Genomic DNA, 24,735 nt, shown 5'->3' on the forward strand with positions numbered 1-24,735 from the left:
CTGGCAACCCTCTTCCTCCACCAGCTCCCAACAAAGACATTTAATCCCTTTCTTCCACTCCCCTCCGCTCTACTTGGCTTGGCGTTGGAAGCTGAAGCACAATTTGACCCAAGCCACCTCCTACTGCGCACCTGCCAGAGCGCTCGCGCCCCGGAGCCGGGCACGGCATTGCGAGGGTGGGGAGGCGGCGCGTCCCCGAGCTGCGCTCCCTGGCGTACAGCCTCGGCTCTGGGGGCGAAGATCCTCTCTACCTCCGCTCACCCAGCCGCGCCGGCGCGCGGGAGCGCGCCCCAGCGGAGGGCCTCTTGAGGGAGCACGCACGCGCCGCCTCTCTCCGCCTCCCGGTGCACGTCCCGCCCCCTTAAGCTGCGATACGCCGAGCGTTCAACATCCGAGGACTTTGGCCCAGAGTAACCCCGCTCTCGTGACCTTTCCCCTCCATTCCGCACCTCCGGCTGCTGGCCGGGCAAGAGGCTGGCGGCTGGGCTCTCGCGCCCCTCCCTGCAGGGCGCAGGCTCTCCCCCTCCGGTCTCTCCTCCGCGCTGTTCCTCGTCATGGCGGCCCTCAGCAAGTCCATCCCTCATAACTGCTATGAGATTGGCCACACTTGGCACCCTTCCTGCCGGGTCTCCTTCCTGCAGATCACCGGGGGCGCCCTGGAGGAGTCCCTGAAGATCTATGCTCCTCTGTACTTGGTGAGACCCGTCACCCCTCCCGCAGGGCGAGTTTAATGTGGAGGATGGGCCGGGGGCTGCAGTTGGTGCTCCCGAGGGGCTCTGGGGGACTTGCCTTGTGTCGGGCTCTCTTTTGGAGGGGTCGGAGTGTTTTGGGGGGCGGGTTGGGGGAAGGCGGAGGTCGCTTAGGGAGGATATACCAATTCCTGCAAGGGAGAAGGAGGAGGGGAATTAGAGGTTGAGCTGTCATCTGAATGCCTGTTGCTAGGAAGAGGAAGGGCTCCCAACTTTTAGAATTAAGTTTAGGACACTTAAAAACGTTAATTCAAAGACCAGCGTTATTTTCTTCTGGCCTGCCTTGTGATGGAGAGGTATGTGTAGGTCAGCGAGGCTGTGAGAAGGACCTGCAAACTTTCCTCGTCTAGTTTCCCCTGTTTTATTTTGCCTTTTTTTTTTTTTTTTTTTTTTAATGAAGAAGGCATATTTGACCCTAAGTCCCTGTGGCCTCAGATCTTGACTCAGTTTTGAGATGGTAGGATTGTGATTTGGGGTTTTGCAAGTGTTTTTGCAAGTTCACAGAACAGACTCCTGGGTTGAGATTGTGTGTGGTGATTTAAAGGGTGATGCCAGTCTTTCAGTGAGTGAACTTGGTTAGGACATCTGACTTTGTGTCACCTAGGACGTTTTACACAGCTTTACATATAGGGCAATTAATAGGAAATATTTGGCAATATGTATATGTAACACTGAGGACTATTAAAGATGCTCTTCAATGTTCTCGCCAAAATCTTTTTTTCAATAACCTTATCCTTGATATAAAAGATTTAGTATTACTTTGGCCATTGAAGTGCATTGTCTCATTTTCTTGCCTTACAGAGTTTGTGTCCTAAGAAGACAGATCATATTTTTTGTATGTCTTCTAAGAATTTCGATATTCAGCAGATGATCAATTATTATTTCTTATTGAAGTAATTTAGATTTATACCCTAATGTTCCTGAAAGTGTGTCATGGCTGTATCTGTAGTACTTCTTGAAAAGTCTGATTATGTATTTCAGATATAACACAGGAGAAGGTGGTGACTTTGTCTGAGGTTGCAGGCATCCATTTCATTTTTATTGTATAGACTGATGCTTCTCAGATTTTCATGTATGTTAGAAATCCTCTGAGGATTATGTTAAAATGGGGGTTCTAATTCATTAGGTCCTGGTGGGGCCTGAACCTCTGCTTTCCTAACAAACTCGTGGTAATGCTGATGGTGGGGGCTGCACTTTGAATAATGAAGATCTGGAGTGGAGGCCAATAATTATTATTGGAGCTGGAAATTTTTTCCTCGATTTTCTTCGGCAAAGATTCGTGTTTATCTGCTTTTCCACATTCACCGTGGCCAGTCTATGTCTCAGATTTTTTCTTTTTCTTTTTGGATACAGGGTCTTGTTGCATTGCCATTCTGGCTGGAGTGCAGTGGTGCAACCACAGCTCAATGCGTAAGGCTCAGATCTGTAAAAATAAAACATCTACAAACATTATTGAGCTCTTGATACACAACTATACAAAAGATTGTTTCTGCCCTCAGAGGATTGTGGTATAGGTGGAAAGAGAGTTTGTGCTGTCTGCTTCTCCCTTTGAAAATCCATAGCACTTTTCATTCATTAATTCATTCACTTAACAAATATTTGTTGAATGCCTGATACTTGTTATATCAATAGCTTAGACAATTTATGGATTATAGTCTATGATAGGGAAGTTCAGGGCAGCAACAGGAACATAGGTTCTCCTATTCCTACTCCAACAAGGTAGGTTGGGGGTGTTCAGGAAAGGAGTTGTGTTTTACTACTCTATCTCCAACAAGATTAAGTACTTATTGAGGATAAATTTTCCATCTCATGTGGCCTTGTACCCTTACATCTGTGTATTTGAAAATTTGGGTTGCTACTCATCAGTAGTTGTGAAATAAAATTAGTGGGAACTGAATAGCATTTTATTTTATATTAAGTGAAATGGAAGAAAATAAAAAATGTTAGAACACATTGCGCATACTAAGGATAAGCATTATTTCATGACAGTTTTGTTTCAGTTATCCATGTAAGTGTGGGTGGTGCTACTTGGAGCATATAGCTGTTTTCTTTGTAAGTGTTGGATAGTTGACTAAATGTATACCCCCATGTACTAAGATGCAAGGTGGTGTCGTGGACAGAAATTGAGCGTTAAAAAGGGATCAGATGGGGTGCGGTGGCTCACACCTATAATCCCAGCACTTTGGGAGCCCAAGGCATGTGGATCACATGACGTCAGGAGTTCGAGACCAGCCAACTTGACCAATGTGGTGAAACCCCATCTATACTAAAAATATAAAATTAGCCGGGCGTGGTGGCACATGCCTATAATCCCAGCTACTTGGGAGGCTGAGGCAGGAGAATCGCTTGAATCTGGAGGTGGAGGTTGTAGTGAGCTGAGATCGCGCCATTTTACTCCAGCCTGGGAAACGAGCAAAACTCCGTCACAAAACAAAAAACAAAAACAAAAAAAAAATGGGATCGGGGTATCAGGATTTGAATCTCAGCTCTTCATTTACCAGCGTTTGACTTTGTATATGTTACTTTATCTTTCTTTTTGAGAATTATATGAAATAGTGCATTGATGATATATCACATATTTTCTAGTTTATCATAGGTTTTGAATAGTTATGCATATTTTTCTTCCTCCCTTCTCTGGTGGCGCTTAAGAGTGAAGTTCATGGAAGATGGGTAGGGGAAGCCTCTTGAAGTAAGTGGTCCTTGATTTGTGCCTTGAGTATAAGGCTGTACAGACATGATTCATGCAGTAGATATTTATAGCATACTTATTCTTAATGGAGAGGAGGGAGGATAATGTAAACTGAGGCAGAAAACTAAGTGGTTTTGTAAGAGAAGCAATGCATATATTGTCTATAACAGAACGTTTGTGTACAGAAGTTGTGAGCGATAACAACCTATGTTTATTATGTGCTTAGTCCTTTATGTCTTTTTTAACCCTTACACAAATCCAGCTTATTATCCCCATTTTATAGGTAAGACAACTGAAGGTTAGCGACATTAAGTGATTCACAAGATTTAGATCTAGTAAGGAAAAAGACAGGATTCAGTTTTCATGGTTTTTTTTTTTTTTTTTTTTTTTGACTAAAAATCAGAAAGAAGGGGAGGCTAAAAGAAAAATTTAGGGTTTTTTTTGTGTGCATGCTATTGAGTTTTTTTTTTTTTTTGAACAAAGGGGTTATAAGTACAAAATAATGCTTTCAGACGCTAAATATGGTAACACTGGGAAGACTAGATAGGAAAGATGTTTGAGAAATTGGTGCAGTAGATTCACTAAGTGGTAGAAAGAGTCAGAACTCCTGTGGAATCTCACCCTGCAATTTACTATCAATAGGATCTTTAGAAAAATTATTGAATTGCATGGAGCCTTAGTCTCCTTGCTTTGCAGAAGATGATTGTACCCATTTTTTAAGGTCTGTTGTGAGGAGTTAAATAGGATAATAGTGCATTAATTATGATCTGTGTCTCCATCTCCAGTTAAAACAGTGGTATGTGTTTAGACTCGTGTAGTACCTCATTAAATGCTTAATATGTGTCTAAATGAGTGAAGGTATGAATGAATGAACTCATGAATAGTGCAGGAGCGAAGAGATATTTGGCAGGTCTGCCAGAGAAAATGAAAAGGCAGTTCTAGAGGCGTTTTGCAGGCAGAATGAACAGGACTTAGAGACCAAGGATATTGGCACATATAGTGTGAGGACTTGTTTATACTTCTAGGCTGTCAAGTCAGATTGTTGCAGTTGCCATTATTGCTGGAAATGGAGATGCTCCAAAGGCAAGCTGGTGTAGGGACCAATGGAGAGCTTTCCCCTTGGCCCTCTGAAGGTTCACCAAAAATCACTGACAGGAGGCAGATGGATTAATAGGAGAAAGGGCATGTACCAATTTATTTAACATGTATACACGGGAGCCTTCAGAACGAAGACCCCAAAATACAGGGGAAATTATCTGTTTTTATGCTTACGTTCAACAAAGTATAGACAACTATGTAGAAATGTGATTGGACAATAATGCTAATACTAATAGACTGATTGGGGAAGCAAGGCCTGTCTGTCTAGATTCTTCTTGGCCTCTTTGAGCATTCATTCTTTTCTTTTGGGTATGAGGCAGGACCCTCTCTGGAATGGGGGCTTATGACTTACAGTCAAACAAGGTAGGTCAGATAGTTTCTTTATGGCCAGTTTTTACATGGAAAGGCAAAGGGAAAGTTAGTATGATATTTTAAGATTTTCTGGCTGGCTTTGGGGAAAATAGGTTCTGGTTTTTATGACCTGCCTTGGGGAAAATTCTAGTTTCTAAGGCTAGCTCAGGGGAGAATGGGACTAGGAGACAGGAGAGCAGGAGAAGGTCAGGAAAAAAGTTCTGCTTCTAAGGCTGCTTCTGAGGCCTTCATTTTGGGGTATTGTATTCTGAGTCCCAACATGAAGGAAGATTATTTATCAAGAGTGTTTTCTGGAGCCTCTAAAATGGGTCTTATATATCTGCTTTTCACTGGAAACATTACGTGATAATGTAATGTCAAAATCATTTAGTTATTGAATAGAAAGATAAAGTGAGCCCCTTATTTACACCCCCATAAAATAGGTCTCAAGCAAAAATCAAAGGGGGATTATGTACAGATTTACAATTCCATGGTCTCTAAAGCTCTTGATTTCTGGGGAATATCTTAAATTGTACAACCAGCCAGATTGTAAAAAAAAAAAAATGCGTATTTCTGTGGAATACATAAAAGATAACTCTTGTTTTATGAGTTATGACTTTGAGAAAAAAATTCGTGCCTCAATTTGTGCGTAAGCTATATATATGGATACTTTCTTTTATTGATTATGAAAAGATGATGTGGATTGAAAGGCTGGAACACAGACTTATGTTGTATAAATCTATCTGTATAAGCTTTGGAAGTAAAAAATGTGGTAAGACCTTGACAATAGATTGATCATTTATTTATTATCTTATTAGTTATTGAGTACTTAGGTGATAGGCAGGTGATGGGTGGTAATTAGGGAAGGGGAGTTAATTGAAGTGATGGTTTAACAAAGAACTAAATAAAATAGTTTTAAGAAAGTCCTTTGAAAGTGTCAGTACAATTTCTTACATTATAGTTACTTCCATTACTTTTATAGTATAGTGAATGAGAATTATGTTTTCATCCCCAACAACTTAAACTGGGCACATAGAATGCCTAATAGTGGTTGATGGTTTCATGATTAAGGGTCTTATAATATTTTAGATTTATTATTCTTCCATTATTGTAATATAGTACGTAATACAGTACTGTACTAAAGACTTAATTCAAATCTCTATTGACCGTAGGTTAAACTTTTAAATTGCCTTTTAATTAATCACTAATCTTAGTTTTCTTTCTTCTCATTGATATGCTCTTAAGCAGTGTTGTGATTGAGGTTTGTGTATTTTTTCCTTCAGGTAATAGGAAATGAATCTGTTCTTTCTTTGGATACTAGGAATATAGTTAATAAGTATTTGTTAGTGACCCTGAATAATTAATGAGTCAAGTTAGTATGGTGAATTGATCTTACATACCATATGTGAGGCTCTGTCTTCCTCATAATTATACTTGGGGGAATCAATAATTGAAATAAATTAAAGAAGATTTTAACTAACATGGCTCATAGGAGTATTGAAAAATATTTAGTGGCTGGGCGGGTTGGCTTACGCCTGTAATACCAGCACTTTGGGAGGCCAAGCTGGGCAGATCACCTGAGGTCAGGAGTTCGAGACCAGTCTGGCCAACATGGTGAAACCCCCATCTCTACTAAAAATACAAAAATTAGCTGGGCATGGTGGCACGTGCCTGTAGTCCCAGCTACTAGGGAGGCTGAGGCAAGAGAATCACTGGAACCTGGAGGCGGAGGTTGCAATGAGTCTAGATTGCGCCACTGGACTCCAGCCTGGCGACAGAGCGAGAGTCCATCTCAAAAAAAAAAAAAAAAAAAGGAAATGGACCTTAAATGGACCTAAAATAATTTATATGTGAAAGAAAAGTATTAAGGAAGAGTGCTAAATCAAGTATCATCAAATTTGAGCATGTTCCTTTTATAAGAATACTGAATTTTTTCAACTTACCGTCATTTATTTTGTATAGCCTTTGACTCATTGGATTTGTCAGGTTGCTTTGGTTTCTTGATTCTTACTTGATCTTGGGGGTTTGGATTGTGATTAATCCACTTTGGGAGTTTCCTTGAAAGATTCTGCACCTCTTAGCAGTGATGAAGGAAGGCTTGTTCTGATTAGCTTCAATTTTTAAACCTTGAAGGAAATACACACGGGACAATTTTTTTTTTCAGACCCGCATGTCAGAAACTCGCAAGCATAGGAGAAACTGAATTAACCAGAACCAGCCGAATTTCACTGTGCCCCTAGCTGCATTTAGAGCCCGTGGAGTGTAATATAACTGTATTTACTCTGCATCTTCATTTCTTTTCACTGTCTCTTTTCTACCTTTATTTCATTCATCAAATATTACATGAGAGTAAGCAATAGTGGAGTGAGGGGAACATGGAGGGTAACAGTGAAGGGGGAAGATAAACTTAAAATAAATGCACACAAAATTATCTGTGATAAGTGCTATTAAGAAGACATACAGAGTGTTACTAGGCTGTTTACAAGAGGATCCATTCTAGTGTAGAGGGTTTGGGAAGCCTTTCCTAAGGAAGTGACATGGTGATTATATGAATATATATAACATGAACATATATATTAGGTTTAACATTTATGACACAAAAACCAAATTTTAACATGAGGAAATCAAGAGAAATAAGAAGCCATTGCTTTATAGAAAAAGAGTTTATTTGACAATTTCACGAATCCAGTACCCTGGTCCAGAATTTGGCCTTTGCTTACCTTGAAGTCAAAGGCAGTAAAAAACTTTATTGCTGCCAGGCACGGTGACTCATGCCTGTAATCCCAGCACTTTGGGAGGCCGAGGCGGGCGGATCACGAGGTCAGGAGATTGAGACCATCCTGGCCAACATGGTGAAACGCCGTCTCAAATACAAAAAATTAGCTGGGCATGGTGGCGGGCACCTGTAGTTCCAGCTACTTGGGAGGCTGAGGAAGGAGAATGTTGTGAACCCAGGAGGCCTCGGAGCTTGCAGTGAGCCGAGATCGCGCCACTGCTCTCTAGTCTGGGTGACAAAGCAAGACTCTGTCTCAAAAAAAAAAAAAAAAGAAACTTTACTGCCTACAAATACCTCGATTAACAAATGCTCTGAAACTGAACCAACCTTCTAATAAAATCTGTTTTAAATTATAGTAGTCAGAAATTTTTAATTACAAATGTTAGAAAAACTATTTGAATAACTTCTATTTGTCCTACCCCATTTAAGGGTAAGTTGAGATTGTTTTAGACAAAACTGTGAAGTCTGAGAAGTTAACCATCTTTTTTTAATTTTTATTTTTTTGAGATGGAGTTTTGCTCTTGTTGCCTGCGCTGGAGTGCAGTAGCACAATCTCGGCTCATGCCAACCTCCACCTCCTGGGTTCAAGTGATTCTCCTGCCTCAGCCTCCTATGTAGCTGGGACTACAAGTGTGTGTCACCGTGCTTGGCTAATTTTGTATTTTTAGTAGAGATGGGGTTTCACCATGTTGGTTAGGCTGATCTTGAACTCCTGACCTCAAGTGATCCGCCCGCCTCTGTTACAGGAAAGGGATCCTGATTTAGACCCCAAGAGAGGGTTCTTGGATTTCGCACAAGAAAGAATTCAGGGTGAGTCCGCAGTGCAAAGCAAAAGCAAGTTTATTAAGAAAGTAAAGTGGTGAAAAGACAGCTACTCCATGGACAGAGTAGGACATTCCTTGAAGTTAGAAGAGGAACGCATCCACCCTAGGTACAATGCCTGTATATATGGGGAGATGTGCACTGCTACAAAGGTTTGTGTTGTGATAAAGGATTAATTTTCTTAGTTCCTGTATTTTGCAAGAATTGATATTATTGTTAAAGCAAAATTAGGAATGTCTTTGTTCTTCAGGTATTGGGGTATGTGGACACTCCCAAGTCTGGATCTGTTTTTGTAAATGTTATTAATTTGTTCCTTTAACCGTAAATATCTAGAGGCTAGGAATGCCTGATTTTCTGAGAATGCAGCCCAGCAGGTCTCAGCCGCATTTTCCTAGCCCTCACTCAAAATGGAGTCTCTCTGGCTCGAGCGCCTCTAACACCTCTGCCTCCCAAAGAGCTGGCATTACAGGTGTGAGCCACTGCACCCGGGCAAGCATCTTTTTAAAGCTTTCTTTTTCAGTGCTCTTTTCTCTTTTTCCCATGGTTAAATTTCATGGTTAGATTTCTTTTCTGGTTCAGGTAGGTGGTTAGGGTTACCCTATCAAAGAATAGTAAAGGATTTTATATACATCAAATGGTTGACAGACTAATTATTAGACTTTAATATGAATGAGTTGAAGTGCAGTTTAAACCTTTTAATGTTGGCTTTATCTTCTTTTTAATGGAATTTATGTATCAACAAATAGTGAGACAGTTGTTATTTTTTGTCAAGATAGTTACTGTTATCTGTGATTTCTTCTCTTTCTCAAATCATCCTTACTTCCAGGGCTTAAACTCTTAGTGTTCATGTGTTCTGTTTAAAGGATTCAATTCATTACCCAATATTCACCCAATTTATCACCCAGTATTCTTATTGTAGAGACTGCAACAAATATATATACTTTCTGTTTTTCATCTGAATATTGTTGTTCAATTAGAAATATATTAGGTTTTTTCCCATTATTTAAAGTATTTCACATTAGAGTCCATGATATTTGTGCTTAAGTATGCAGAAGATGGCAGGGTATGAAAGAGTGTTTAGGTTTAAAGTTGTGGTGCTGCATGTGAGTTACATCACTGAAAGTTGAAGTGACAGGTGTGTGTTTTCAAGACTTTCTCTATATTACAAACATATTGGTATTACTCAGTTTTTTAAAATTTTTTTTTTTTTTGAGACGAAGTCTTGCTCTGTCGCCCAGGCTGGAGTGCAGTGGCGCGATCTCGGCTCACTGCAAGCTCCACCCCCCGGGTTCATGCCGTTCACCTGCCTCGGCCTCCCCAGTAGCTGGGACTACAGGCGCTCACCACCATGCCCGGCTAATTTTTTGTTTTTTTAGTAGAGACGGGATTTCACCATGTTAGCCAGGATGGTCTCGATCTCCTGACCTTGTGATCCGTCTGCCTTGGCCTCCCAAAGTGCTGGGATTACAGGCGTGAGGCACCGCACCCAGTTGGTGTTACTCAGTTTTGAACATGAGTATAATATATGCAGGGCTCAATCTGAGTCTTGTTCCTGATCACATTTTGTTTCAGTGTTGTAACTTAAGTATATTTTTATGTTTATCTTGAAAGCCTATCTCAACTTTTATGTAAAAAATTGAAAATGTAGGAGAGGAAGGCTATTACAGGTAAGGTATGTAAGGCTTAATGGTCATCGCTAAAGTTTGATGGTATGATTTTCATTATAGGGAGGCTTTACAATATAATCATGGAAAACTTTTGAAGATTGCTTGTATCTTCCCACATATATTATTAACAAGTTGCCCCAGTTTTTTGGCTTGTTTTGTTTTTAATAAGCTGGTTCTTGTATCTTTTGGGGGCAGCATGGTGTAATGCACTGGTTGTGAGTTACAAGATCTGAGTTTTTGTTTTGCTTCGCGATTTGTGATGCAATTTCTTCATTTATAAATAGAAGAGAATCCTGCCTTAACAACTTCATGGCTTGCTGTGGGAATCATGAGAGACAGTGCCATATAAAAGCTTTAAAAACTGTAAGAAGATAGGTAAATATTGGTCTATGATACTTGGTTTCTTGTCATTTTGTTTGAGATATTTATATTTGGCTTTCGTAGCTAATAATTCTAACCTTAAAAATAAAGATGTTGGAAGCAATTGAGATTTAGCTTATTAGAGTTCTTCAGAGAAACAGAAGCCTCTGTGTGTGTGTGTGTGTGTGTATATATATAAAATAAAGAATTGGCTCACAATTTTGGAGGCTTCATAAGTGCCAAGATCTGCAGTTGGCATGCTGGAGACCCAGAGAGCCAACGTGTAATTCCAGTGTTAGTCCAAAGACCTGAGTACTAGAAGAGACAATGGTGTAAGTTCCAGTCTGAAAGCCAGCAGGCTGTAGACCCAAGAACTGGTGTTCCAGTCAGGTCTGAAGGCAGGAAAATACGTGTCCTAGCTCAATAAATCAGACAGGAGGAGGAGTTTGGTTTTTTGTTCTTTTCAGGTCTTCAACCGAGGGGATGAAGCCTACTCACATTAGGAAGGGCAGTCTGTTTTTCACAGTCTACTGATTCATATGTTAATCTCACCTAGGAGCACCCTCATAGACATACGCAGAATAATCATTTGACCAAATGTCTAGGCATTCCTTGGCCCAGGCAGGTTAATGCATAAAATTAAACATGGTATATAGGAAAATTTGTTTGTTAAAACAAATAATTCTACCTCCTTTATTATGCTATTTTTTTTTTTTTTTGACAGCCTTGCTCTGTCACCCAGGTTGGAGTGCAGTGACGTGATCTTGGCTTGCTGCAACCTCTGTCTCCTGGGTTCAAGTGATCCTCCTGCCTCAGCCTCCTGAGTTGCTAGAATTACAGGTGTGTGCCACCACACTCAGGTAATTTTTTGTATTTTTAGTAGAGACAGGGTTTCGCTTTGTTGGCCAGACTGGTCTTGAACTCCTGGTCTCATGTGATCTACCTGCCTTGGCCTATGATAAATAATTTTTAAAAACAAGGTCTTATTTTTTAAAAGCATTTTGAAAATTTTTATTTAACATTTTTTTAAAAAACTTAATTAATTAATTATTTTTGTGATGAAGTCTTACTCTGTCACCCAGGCTGGAGCGCAGTGGTGCGATCTCAGCTCACTGCAACCTCGGCCTCCTGTATTCAAGCGATTCTCTTGCCTCAGCCTCCCGAGTAGCTGAGATTGCAGGTGCCCACCATCATGACTGGCTATTTTTTGTATTTTTATAGAAACGGGGCTTCGCCATGTTGGGCAGGCTGGTCTTGAACTCCTGATGTCAGGTGATCCACCTGCCTCGGCCTCCCAAAGTGCTGATGTCAGCCACCGCGCCCAGCCCAAAAATTTTAAGAAAAAAATTACAGGAGGTCTTCTGACTATGGATGAATATCCTACTTTAGTTCTGTTGTTTGAAGTTCTTTTTATTTATTTATTTTTATTTTTCTAATTGAGACGGAGTCTTGCTCTGTTGCCCAGGCTGGAGTGCAGTGGTGTGATCGTGGCTCACTGCAGTCTCTGCCTCCCAGATCTTGGCTCACTGCAGTCTCTGCCTCCCAGGTTCAAGTGATTCTCCTACGATTCTCCTGCCTCAGCCTCACGAGTAGCTGGGATTACAGGCGTGTGCCACCATGCCTGGCTAATTTTTGTATTTTTAGTAGAGACAAGGTTTTGCCATGTTGTCTGTGCTGGTCTCAAACTCCTGACCTCAAGTGATCCACCCGCCTCAGCCTCTCAAAGTTCTGGGATCATAGGCATGAACCACCATACCTGGCCTTTCCCAGATATTCTGATTATCAGAGATAGAAATCTCTTCTTAACACTTAATAAAGCAAACCTGCACTACACAAAAAGGAATTGGGGTTGGATCAGGAAACTAGCATTTTCAAAATGCCTACTATGTGCTGGTTACTCTGCTAAATACTTTATATTTGTTATCAGATTTATTAAAAAGTACCTATTAATAGATTTTGGGGCCGGGTGTGGTGGCTCACACCTGTAATCCCAGCATTTTGTGAGGCCAAGGCGGACGGATCATGAGGTCAGGAGTTTGAGACCAGCCTGGCTAATATGGTGAAACCCTGTCTCTACTAAAAATGCAAAAATTAGTTGGGCATAGTGGCGCGTGCCTGTGATCTCAGCTGCTTGGGAGGCTGAGGCAGGAGAATCCTGCCCCTTGAATCCAAGAGGTGGAGGTTGCAGTGAGCCAAAATCGCGCCACTGCACTCCAGCCTTGGCAATGGAGCATTACTCTGAATTAAAAAAAAAAAAAAAAAAAAAAAAAAAAAAAAAAAAAAAAAGTTTAGATTTTATAGATCTTGGACAAGGAAAAGGGTAAAGTTAATTGCACAGCTGGTGGTTGTCCGGTCTCTTCTACTGGAATTAATTTTTTTTATTTGCTAATTTAGTGTTGTGAATGTTGTGTTCCCATCTTCTTTCCTCTTTATTTTTTTGTAGACTGGAACTGTAGTTTCTAGCCCCTGAGTCATCATGGGTGCCTTATTTAGTCTTTCTGCAGGTTAGTTCACCAAATTTCTGAATAGTCGAGTTATTTTTATATCTTATTTGTAATTTCCCTATGTTTTTGTGTTTTTCTCTGAGAATAAGCAACTTGAACTTCTGTAGGAGCTATAAGTCACAGGTTTAAATTTATAACATGCAGTATGGATAAGTGATAATTCTCCTTATTTAGAATGTATTTTGACTTCAACATCAATTGGTAATTAAGAGCCACTTGCCTGACTTCAATCCCTGCTCTGCATCTATCAGTTAATGTCACCTTGAGTAACTTCATCTCTCTGTACTGACTTTTTCTTCTTCTTCCTTTTTTTTTTTTTTTTTTGAGCCAGTCTCCCTCTGTCGCCCAGGCTGGAGTGCAGTGGCGTGATCTCGGCTCACTGCAAATTCTGCCTCCTGGGGTCACGCCATTCTCCTACCTCAGCCTCCTGAGTAGCTGGGACTACAGGTGCCCACCACCATGCCTGGCTAATTTTTTTTGTGTTTTCAGTAGAGACGAGGTTTCACCATGTTAGCCAAGGTGGTCTCGATCTCCTGACTTCGTGATCCACCCGCCTTGGCCTCCCAAAGTGCTGGGATTACAGGCGTGAGCCACCATGCCCGGGCTGTACTAACTTTTTCTTATCTCTAAAATGGGGATAATAAAATCATGCCCAATAAAATGAGGAGATTGAAATCTAAAGTGCATCTAAACAAAGATTTTTCATAGAAATAGTTGTAGGTTAAAGATTGTTATGAAAATTAAATGAGTTGATATTTGTATGGTATATAGGATGGTGCCTGGCACAAGTGCTGTGTAAGCATTTTTTTAAAATAAAAATTCTGGAACTAGCATATTAAAAATATATAAATTCATTATACTCTTTCCTTTAAGGCAGATGTTCTTACTCAATAAGGGGCACAATTTTACCTCCTAGGAGACATTTAACAATGTAGGCATTTTTGGTTATCACAGCTGGGGAGATTCTGTTGCCATTTAGAAAATAGAGAGCAGGGATGCTGCTAAACATCCTTCAATGCTTCGGACAGCCCTGCACAACAGATGATCTGGTCCAAAATGTCAATAGTATCAAGGTTGAGAAACCCTACCTTAAAGAAATATTTTTTGCTAGAGATTACTGTAAGAAAGATTAAATACATACAACATAAAACTGACTCTTATTTGCAAACTATTTAATTTTCCAAAGAAACTAGATTTCTCACACTATCACACCCTTTAGAAATGTATTCTTCTAGAAGAGTTTAACGATCAAACTCGGAGGCTCAGGATGACTGCTGATTTAGAGTTTGGTACTAGTTGGCTTTAACTAGCATTTTCCTAATGGCTAACGTGCTTATTTGCTGCCTGTTTATCCTCTTCTGTGAAATGTCTGGTCATATATTTTCGTATTTTCTAATTGGATTGTTTGCTTTTTTATTGTTGAGTTTTGGGACTTCTTTACATATTCTAGATTCTAGTTCCTTATTAGATATGTGATTTGTTAAGTATTTTCTTCTATTCTGGAGCTTGCCTTTTTAATCCCCCAACAGGTCTTTAATAGAGAAAAAGTTTGAATTTTGATGGAAGTTCAGCTTATCCATTTTCTTTTTTATGAATATTGCTTTTGGTGTCAAGTCTAAGAATGCATTGTCTGGCCTTGTATCCATAAGATTTGCTCTGTTTTTTCCCCCTAAAAGGTTTGTAGTTTTATGTTTCATATTTGTGCCCGTGATCCATTTTAAATTAATTTTTGCGTAAAGTGTGAGACTAGGTTGAGATTTAGTTTTTCTTTTCTTTTAACCTATCATTTACCACACTGCCGTATTATAGCTTATTGTTTTTGTTTGGGTCTATTTCCCTGTGGAGATTTTATGTTCCTTGAAGGAAAGGATTGGATCTTATTCATCATTGTTTTTCCTGTGTATGACAGTTGAATTGAAGTAATAGATGGTCAGTTTCAGAGGCTTGAAGAGGGAGGGAGTAACAGAAGAATTGAGAAGATGCCATTAGATTTGTTGATCACTGACTTTAGGGAAAGTGTTATCTCTGGAAAGGTGGGGAATAGATGGAGAGTTTTATAGTCTTTCTGTTCTCAAGTTAGTTTTTCTCTTTCTTACACCCTCTTACTCCTTCCCTATTAGGTTCTAACCTTTTTTGATATATTGTTTCATTATGTTGGGGAAGTACTGTTTTCCATGACTAGTGAGGAATCTTATTATTCTTCCAAATTCAGCACATATGCCTTTCTCCATGAAATTCCTGCCTTCCCCTGTATTAAACTCACTCTGCTAAACTTCTGTGGTACTTTCTGTTATATTACTAACACTTAGTCAGTCCTCAGTATCTATATATCTTGCACGTATTATGATTTATGTTGCTTTATTTCCTGGAATGTTAATAGTCTGCTCAATAAATACTTAGATTTCATGTCTATCCATATGATTACTAAATTATTTCAGGATCTTTTTAGGTTTTAACCTAGAAATCTTCCTTTCATATTCAGAGTTCACCAAAAAAAAAAAAAAAAAAAAAAAAAGGTTTTCAATCTAGATTTAAAAGCTAAGTCATGAAGACTGATAGGTTGATATTTTTTTTTTAAACACTCCTATGATAAATTTCTGCAGTCTTTTGTATTGGGACTTGTTCCTGTTTCTGTATTCCGGTCACAGGTGATACTTACTGTGTTGTTACTAGATTCTTTTTTTTTTTTTAATTTTTTTTTTTTTTGAGACGGAGTGCCACTCTGTCGCTAGGCTGGAGTGCAATGACACGATCTCGGGTCACTGCAACCTCTGCCTCCCACGTTCAAGTGATTCTCCTGCCTCAGCCTCCCAAGTAGCTGGGACTATAGGTGCCCGCCACCACTCCCGGCTCATTTTTTGTATTTTTAGGAAAGAAGGGGTTTCACCATGTTGGCCAGGATGATGTTGAACTCCAGACCTCGTGATCCGCCTACCTCGGCCTCCCAAAGTGCTAGGATTACAGATGTAAGCCACTGCGCCCAGCCTAGATTCTTAATATTATTTTTTCAGGTCTTTTTTTTAATGGGCTCCAGGAGACCAGAAATCATTATTTTTTAAATTTACTTTTTATATTTCTCTCTCTCTCTGTCTCTCTCTCTCTTGCGCGTGCCATATATATATATATATATATATATATATATATATATATATTTTCCCCCCACACTGTAGTCAATTTGAATAACTGAATGAATTTCTCTGGTTTCTACTAGTGAAGTTCTCTAGTAGTAATAGGCTGATAAAATCTGTAATATAGTTTTATTATAGCATCCAGTTTTTATTTGAATTGGAATTTTTTTCATTTAAAAGTATATTCCATTTTCAGTTTAAAACTGTTTTAAGGCATTACAAATATTTACCTCAACATATGAAGATTATTCAACATATGACCCATATAAATTCAAGTGTCTTCCTTTCTATCCTGAACATAGTATTTTTATAGGGGAACCAGTAAAATGCCAGCATTTTTACTTTAACTTTTAAATATATGCTTTTATTCAGTAGCTTCCACATATAAGCTAATTTAAGTGGGAAATGTTGGTTGGATTAAACAAAAAATCCTTTCTCTTTCCAGATTGCAGCAATTCTCCGGAAACGGAAATTAGACTATTATTTACACAAACTACTCCCTGAGATCCTACAATCTGCTTCATTTCTAACTGCTAATGGGGCCTTGTATATGGCTTTCTTTTGCATTTTAAGGTTGGTACTCATAATCACCATAGATATTAATATAGGTTCTGTTATTGAAATGGAAACAAGTATGTGTTTACATAAATGTTATGTGGGTTACTGTCCCTGCTCCCCCCCTTTTTTTAATCTGTGAGGTGACATTTATGTCAATGCAAGCTTGTAAAACTAGGAACTATGAGCCTGTTGACCTCAAGGTGTAATATAAACTTCAAATTATTGGTGTAATTATATAGCAAAAATGCTTTAAGATGTTATACATATTCTGAGGCCTGTTATATTTACCAAGTTGTTGAATAGGATTTCTTAGCTTTTCAATTTCATTGATCAGAAATTCAAGGCAACTGTCTATGACATAGGTTAGGGCCACATGCAGTGAACAAACTTCAAAAGGACTATAACATACACATTTTTATTTATAAAACAGTAAGTTAACTCCTTGTATATTCTGTTGTTGAAACTTTTGGTCCTGATTCAGTCTTACATATATTACCTGTGCTGCATCTTTATACATTATAGAGATACAGATAGAATACAGTCTTTTGAGTGCTCCTACTTATTTGATATATTTATTAGCTATTCTTTTTTTTCTGTTGGTTGCTGAAAACTCACATTTTTTTCTTTTTTTTTTTATAGCTTCCTGTTAGTGTTGCACAAAGTAGTTGTGTAGGTATATTTTAACTGCGATTAAACTTATAATTTCCAAATGTCTTTTACAGATTTTTCCCTCAGATCATTATCAGATCATTAATATTTATAAACTTTTAGATTATGCAGAAAATAATTGATAAGGCTTTTATACTATTGAACAAATCATGCCTTTAAATTGACATGAAAATCTATGTAAGGAACTCTCTTTATCATGTGCTCTCTAGAAAGTTTCTATGACGGCTGTGTGCAGTGGCTCACAGTGGTAATTCCAGCACTTCGGGAGGTCGAGGCAGGTGGATCATGAGGTCAGCAGATCGAGACCATTCTGGCTAACACAGCGAAACCCCGTCTCTACTGAAAATACAAAAAATTAGCTGGGCATGGTGACGGGTGCCTGTAGTCCCAGCTACTTGGGAGGCTGAGGCAGGAGAATTGCTTGAACCCGCGAGGCCGAGGTTGCAGTGAGCCAAGATCGCATCACACACTACAGGCTGGGCAACAGAATGAGACTCTGTCTCAAAAAAAAAAAAAAAAGAAAGTTTCTATAATTAGATTTTTTAAAAAATTGCAGTTAAGTATACCTTGCTATTGCAGCATCTTTCTTTGTGTTCTATGAACCTGTTTGGTTAAGTTGTAGAAGCATGTATCCTGAAGATACTAGGAGACCATAAGAACTCATGAGGTGGTTGAGGGTCAGGGTGGAATTGAAAATGTCACTTACATTTTGTTCCTAATTGGGTAGATGAGATGCTGTTACTTGAGGTAGGGAAATCAGAAGTTTGAGAAATTTGAGAAATACAGTGAGATCTGCTTTGGACATGTTGCTTTTTCTGGTGCCTATGGGACATCTATGTTGACATGTCCAATAGACATTTGAAATTTGAACTTAGAATATATTTAAGGTAAGATCCATGTTCTCCCTATAACTGATTCGCTAAGTCAATTTTTCTTAAGATTTTACATTCAATAACTAAGTCCTTTATGGATTTTATATTGGAGGGAAAACCACTCAGTCTTCACAGGTGGAAGGTTTCTGATGTCCATATCAAAAAATACCCAAGTTATATGTCCTCAATAGCTTTTCTAATCTTTTTAAATCTGAGCTTCAATTTAAGAAATTATTTCAGGCCAGGTACGGTGGCTCCCACCTGTTATCTCAACACTTTGGGAGGCCAAGATGGGAAGATTGCTTGAGGCTGGCAGTTCGAGGCCAGCCTGGGCAACATGGTAAGACTCTGCCTCTTAAAACAAAACAAAAAAATTAACCAGGTGCGGTAGTGTGCCTGTAGTCCCAGCTAACTCGGGAGGCTGAGGCAGGAGGATCCCTTGAACCCAGGAATTTTGGGCTATGGTGAACCATGATTGCAGCACTGCATGCCAGCCTGGGTGACAGAGCAAGACCTTGTCTCTAAAAAAAGAAAAATCTTGATTCTTATATATCTCTCTATATAATTTTCATAATGTATAATTTAGCAATTTACCAACTTTGTTCAGATAATTTCTTGTAATTTTTACTTGCTACTTCTCCCTTTCTTAGGAACATATTGTTTTGAAAGGAAAAAAAACTTCCTCATGTCTCCAAATATTTTTTTTTTCTCTTAAAAAACCCACAGTGGCTCACGCCTGTAATCCCAGCACTTTGGGAGGCCGAGGCTGAGGCAGGTGGATCATGAGGTCACGAGTTCAAGACCAGCCTGACCAATATGGTGAAACCCTGTCTCTACTAAAAATCAAAAAAATTAGCTGGGCATGGTGGCGCGTGCCTGTAATCCCAGCTACTCAGGAGGCTGAGGCAGGAGAATTGCTTGAGCCTGGGAGGTGGAGGTTGCAGTGAGCCGAGATTGTGCCATTGCACTCCAGTCTGGGTGACAGAGTGAGACTCCGTCTCAAAAAAAAAAAACAAAACAAAACCCAGGCAGGCCGGGCATGGTGGCTCACACCCGTAATCCCAGCATTTTGGGAGGCTGAGGCGGGCAGATCACGAGGTCAGGAGTTCGAGACCAGCCTGGCCAATTTGGTGAAACCCCATCTCTACTAAAAATACAAAATATTAGCTAGGCGTGGTGGCAGGCGTCTGTAATCCCAGCTACATGGGAGGCTGAGGCAGGAGAATCACTTGAACCCAGGAAGCAGAGGTTCCAGTGAGCCAAGACCACGCCACTGCACTCCAGCCTGGGCAACAGAGCATGACTCCAAAAAAAAAAAAAAATCAAAAAAAAAAAAATCAAAACCAAAAACAAAACTCAGGCAACTACTGGTCATTTGTAATTTGTAATTTATGAGGCACTATGAGGCATTATGTAATTTATGAGTAAATGAAAAATAACATACATAAAACTAAAATATGTAAAATGCTTTAGTAAATGCTGTAAGAAAAAGTTATCAAGGGTTGTGGAAGCAAAGAAGGGAAAACATTTATTGAATATCTACCATGTGTTGAAAAAATAGTCATAATAATAGTAATAACAGCTAACAGTTTCTAAGTACTTGTTATGTGTCCTGCATGGTGCTGGGAAATGTCTCATATAGTTCTCTTAATGGCTCTATGAGATAGGTAATATTATTCTCATTTGGTAAATAAAGGAAACTGAGAAGCCAGAGGGTCTGCATAGCCAGCAGATTTGGATCCAGGGAATGCCTGAATGAATGTGACCGGCTGTTATCGAAAGGAGTGTTACCCATTATTTGTTACTGTAGCAGCCTTAATGAGAGTTAGTGAGAGACTTAACTAAGGCAGGGGCAGTAGGTTGGAGAGGAATTTGAAAGATAAATTGCATCTGTAATAATTTAAAGGAATAATTTAATATGTGGGGTAAGGGAAACAGAAAGTTAAAGATGACGTGTGTCAAACATAAGTGGATAGGTTGTTGTTGATGCTATTAACCTAGGAAAATAGAGGAGAGAGAACAAGTTCGTGGGGATAGGAGAGAGATAAGAAGTTTGAATTTGAATATGTTTATTTTGAGGTACTGTGCTACGTTTAAATAGAGGTTGGATAGAGAAGGGAAACTTCTACTCATAATAACTGAAGTTACCAACTAGGAATTTCATACAAAAATTCCAAATTTGAATTTCAGGAAGATACTTGGAAAATTCTACTCATGGACTCCTGGCTTTGGTGCCGCTTTGCCAGCATCTTATGTGGCCATTCTCATTGAAAGAAAAAGCAGGTAAAATTTTATATATTTATTTAACAGAACTGATTACTTGTCCCCCACCCCAACCAGATTTTTTTTTTCCTTAATTATCACTTACAGGGATGAGAAAAATTTCTAGATATATTTTTTTCAGTTCTGCAGATATTTGATTGAAAATTACTTTTATATTAATATTTATATGTATTAATTTTATATTTATTGTCTGTAAAAATATAAAAATGGACATTATAGAGCAGTAATAGCCTCTGTTTACTAAAAGATGAGAGAGTTCTATGATGTGACCTAACTAAAATATGGCTATGCAAATTCTAGGCCAGGTGACCCATTCCTGTAATCCCAGCACCTTGGGAGACTGAGGCAGGTGGATGTCTTGAGCCTTGGAATTTGAGACCAGCCTGACCAGCATTGCAAAACCCTGTCTCTCCAAAAAAAACTACAAAGAAAATTAGCTGGACTCACGTGATGATGTACTCATGTAGTCCCTGCTACTGGGGAAGCTGAGGTGGGAGGATCACGCGAGTCCCCAGAGGTCAAGACTTCAGTGAGCCGTGATCATGCCGCTGCACTTCAGTCTGGGCAACAGAGTGAGACTCCTGTCTCAAAAAGCAAGCAAATAAACAAACATATTATAATCAAAGATGTTTTCCATAGTCATAATAGCATTTCACACTTAAGAAAATTAACAATAGTTTTTTGTTATCATCTAGATCTGTACTTCGCTTACTTTGCTTCAGGCTCATTGAGTGATCTCAAATCAATTATTATTATTAATTGATTTATTTTTCTGTGCTGGAGTCTTGCTCTGTTGCACAGGCTGGAGTGCAGTGTTGTGACCTCAGTCCACTACAACCTCCGCCTCCCAGGTTCAAGCAGTTCTCCTGTCTCCTGCCACCATGCCTGGCTAGTTTTTGTGTTTTTTTTTTTTTAGTAGAGATAAGGTTTCACTGTGTTGACCAGGCTGGTCTCAAACTCTTGACCTTGTGATCCGTCTGCCTTGGTCTCTTCCAAAGTGCTGGAATTACAGACGTCGGCCACTGTGCCTGGCCCAATTATTATTTTTAAGACACCTTGTGTTTTAAAAAAAATTTTTATTGTTATTAGCCTGAAATTTTCCATGTGAATAACTATGATTTCTATAAAATGTTGCAAACTTACATAAACTGTTCAGTCAAGTAAACAGTTAAAATTTAAAGGTTTTGCCATAAGAAAATACTTACCATCTCATGAATAATTGTTTTTATTGCTGAGGAATTTATCCACCTTTGTCCCAGATAAATCAAAAAAGGATCATGTATTGAAACCACTTATGAAGATGCTTATTGTAGTCATTGGCCCTCTGGTAAGAATGTGAGTAATTCTCATCAGATAACCAAATATTAAACTACTGAAAGCCACTCTTTTTTTTTTTTTTTTTTTTTTTTTGAGGCAGAGTCTCACTCTATTACACAGGCTGGGGTGCAGTGGCATGATCTCAGCTCACCACAGTCTCCACCTCCCGGATTCAAGCGATTCTCCTGCCTGAGCCTCCCGAGTAGCTGGGATTACAGGCACCCGCCACCCTGCCCAGCTTATTTTGTATTTTTAGTAGATATGGGGTTTCACTATGTTGGCCAGGCTGGTCTCGAACTCCTGGCTTCAAGTGATCCACCCACCTCGGCCTCCCAAAGTGCTGGGATTACAGGCATGAGCCACTGCACTGGGCCATGAAGCCCCTCTTTTTTTTTTTGAGATGGAGTCTCACTCTGTTGCTAGGCTGGAGTGCAGTGGTGCGATCTCAGCTCACTGCACCTACTCCCTGGTTAAGCAATTCTCCTGCTTCAGGCTCCCGAGTAGCTGGGACTTCAGGCATGTGCCACCACGCCCAGCTAATTTTTGTATTTTTAGTAGAGATGGGGTTTCACTTGTTGGCCAGTATGGTCTTGATCTCCTGACCTCGTGATCCACCCCCCTCGGCCTCCCAAAGTGCTGGGATTACAGGCGTGAGCCACTGCACCTGGCCCATGAAGCCACTGTTAATATATTTTTGTAAGTGTCATAGTATCTAAATTTTTGTGGTTCTCTGTTGGATTATATCAGTGACTATAATACTTATCCTTTTGGATTATTAGAATGACTAAAATCAAAGGATTGGTGGATGTTGTAACCTCAGCAAAATCAAGTCAGTAATTCCAGAAGCATAGGTTACTCCACCTGAAAAGAGAGTACAGCATGATTGTTGAAGCATGGATTTTGGAGCTGTGCTATCTGGCTTAGGAGCCCAGCTCTGCCACTTACTGTGTGATATTCATTACTTGCAAAATGAAAATGGTGATAATCTATTTGTAGGATTGTTACTTTATTTTATTTTTTTGAGACGAGTTTCATTCTGTGGCCCAGACTGGAGTGCAATGGTGCGATCTCAGCTCACTGCAACCTCTGCCTCCCAGGTTCAAGCGATTCTCCTGCCTCAGCTTCCCAAGTAGCTGGGATTACAGGTGCCTGCCACCATGCCTGGCTAATTTTTGTATTTTTAGTAAAAATGGGGTTTCACCATGCTGGCCAGCCTGGTCTTGAACTCTCAGACTCAAGAGATCTGCCTGCTTTGGCCTTCCAAAGTGCTGGGATTATAGACGTGAGCTACTGTGCCCAGGCTTATTTTGTTTTTTGAGACAGAGTCTTACTCCATCACCCAGGCTGGAGTGTAGTGGCTTGATCCTGGCTTATTGCAACCTCTGCTTCCTGGGTTCAAACAATTTTCCTGCCTCATCCTCCCAAGTGGCTGGAACCACAGGCGTGAACCACCATACCTGGCTAATTTTTGTATTTTTAGTAGAGATGGGGTTTTGCCATGTTGGCCAGGCTGGTCTCAAACTCCCGACCTCAGGTGATCTGCCTGCCTTGGCTTCCCAAAGTTTTGGGATTACAGGCATGAGCCACAGTGCCTAGCCTGTAGGGTTGTTTAGATAATTAAGTGAATTAATATATGTTAAAATGCTTAGAACAGTGCCTGACACATAGTAAGAGTTATATATGTATTAAGTATTATTTTTGTTTTTTTTGCCTGTAAGTAATGAGAGAGTTATTCTGGTGATGGTAACTTCCTAATCAATAAAAACTGTGTATATTGGTTTTGAAAAGATATTTTTGAAATATGTCAGTTACATTAAAGATTCTCTAAATCAGCATAGCTATTATTTACTCATATTTAGCACTCAATAAGATAGTATTTTTGCAGTTATGTACCTACTTTTCAATACAAACTGTTGAACACCTTTGTAATAATCAACTAGAGTCAATGGTGTTAATATTTTGCCATTTTACTTTATTTGTATGTGAATATATGTGAATATATGTTTCTTCTACGTGTGTGAGCCATATGGAAACATGTTATAGACATCATGCCACTTTACTCCTGAGTACTTCAGCATGCATCTCTTAAAATAAGGATATTTTTCTATAGAATTACAATACTGTTATCACACACAAGACAATTAGCAAATAGTTTTTCATACCATCCAGTTCATATTGTCCTAAAATGGCTTTTAATAGTATTTTTTTGAACCAGAATCTAGTCAATGTTGATGTGTGTTGATATATTTCTTTCTTTTCCTTTTTCTAAAAGTACTTTTTTCTTGAGATAGGGTCTTGCTTTGTCACCCAGGCTAGAATGCAGTGATGTGAGATGGAGTCTTGCTCCATCTCACACTCACTGGAGTGCAGTGGCACGATCTTCGCTCACTGCAACCTCCACTTCTCTGTCTCAGCCTCCAGGTAGCTGGAACTACAGGTGCATGCCACCACACCCAGCCAATTTTTGTATTTCTAGTATTGATGGGGTTTCACCATGCTGACCAGGCTGGTCTTGAACTCCTGACCTCAGGTGATCCACCCACCTCGGTCTCCCAAAATTCTGGGATTACAGGCATGAGCCACTGTGCTTGGCCATGTTTTCTTTTAAAAGTTGTATAGTTTTAGTTCTTACATTTAAGTCTTTCATCCATTTTGAATTAATTTTTGTATATAATGTGAAGTAGAGAGTATTAAGTTTTAAATTTCATTTTCCACATTTGTTGCTATGACATATAATAGTGTTTTTGTGTTTTATCTTGACTTCTGTGACCTTGCTGAATTTATTAGTTTTAAGAGTTTTTGGTACATTCCTTGAGATTTTCTGTATAGACAATTATGTTGTGTGTAAATAGGGATGGTTTTCTTTGTTTTCCAATCTGTATGTCCTTTATT

General features: G+C 39.4%; 1 protein-coding gene across 4 annotated transcripts in view; it reads left to right on the forward strand.

Annotated features, from left to right (window-relative positions):
* The first annotated feature begins 349 nt into the window (after window positions 1-349).
* The window catches only part of TMEM135 (transmembrane protein 135), a 259,277-nt gene continuing 234,891 nt past the window's right edge, over window positions 350-24,735 (forward strand). For 2 of the 4 annotated variants that reach the window (XM_023209221.2, XM_023209222.2), the window contains exons 1-3: window positions 350-695; window positions 16,590-16,717; window positions 20,434-20,526. In XM_023209221.2, coding sequence (XP_023064989.2) covers window positions 555-695; window positions 16,590-16,717; window positions 20,434-20,526 — 362 coding nt within the window. In that variant the 5' untranslated portion in view covers window positions 350-554. The remainder of the gene's footprint in view (window positions 696-16,589; window positions 16,718-20,433; window positions 20,527-24,735) is intronic. The other 2 variants (XM_023209224.2, XM_023209223.2) reach the window with 2 other exon arrangements.

Source organism: Piliocolobus tephrosceles, chromosome 13 (genome assembly GCF_002776525.5).
Source record: "Piliocolobus tephrosceles isolate RC106 chromosome 13, ASM277652v3, whole genome shotgun sequence".
Classification (NCBI taxonomy): domain Eukaryota; kingdom Metazoa; phylum Chordata; class Mammalia; order Primates; family Cercopithecidae; genus Piliocolobus; species Piliocolobus tephrosceles.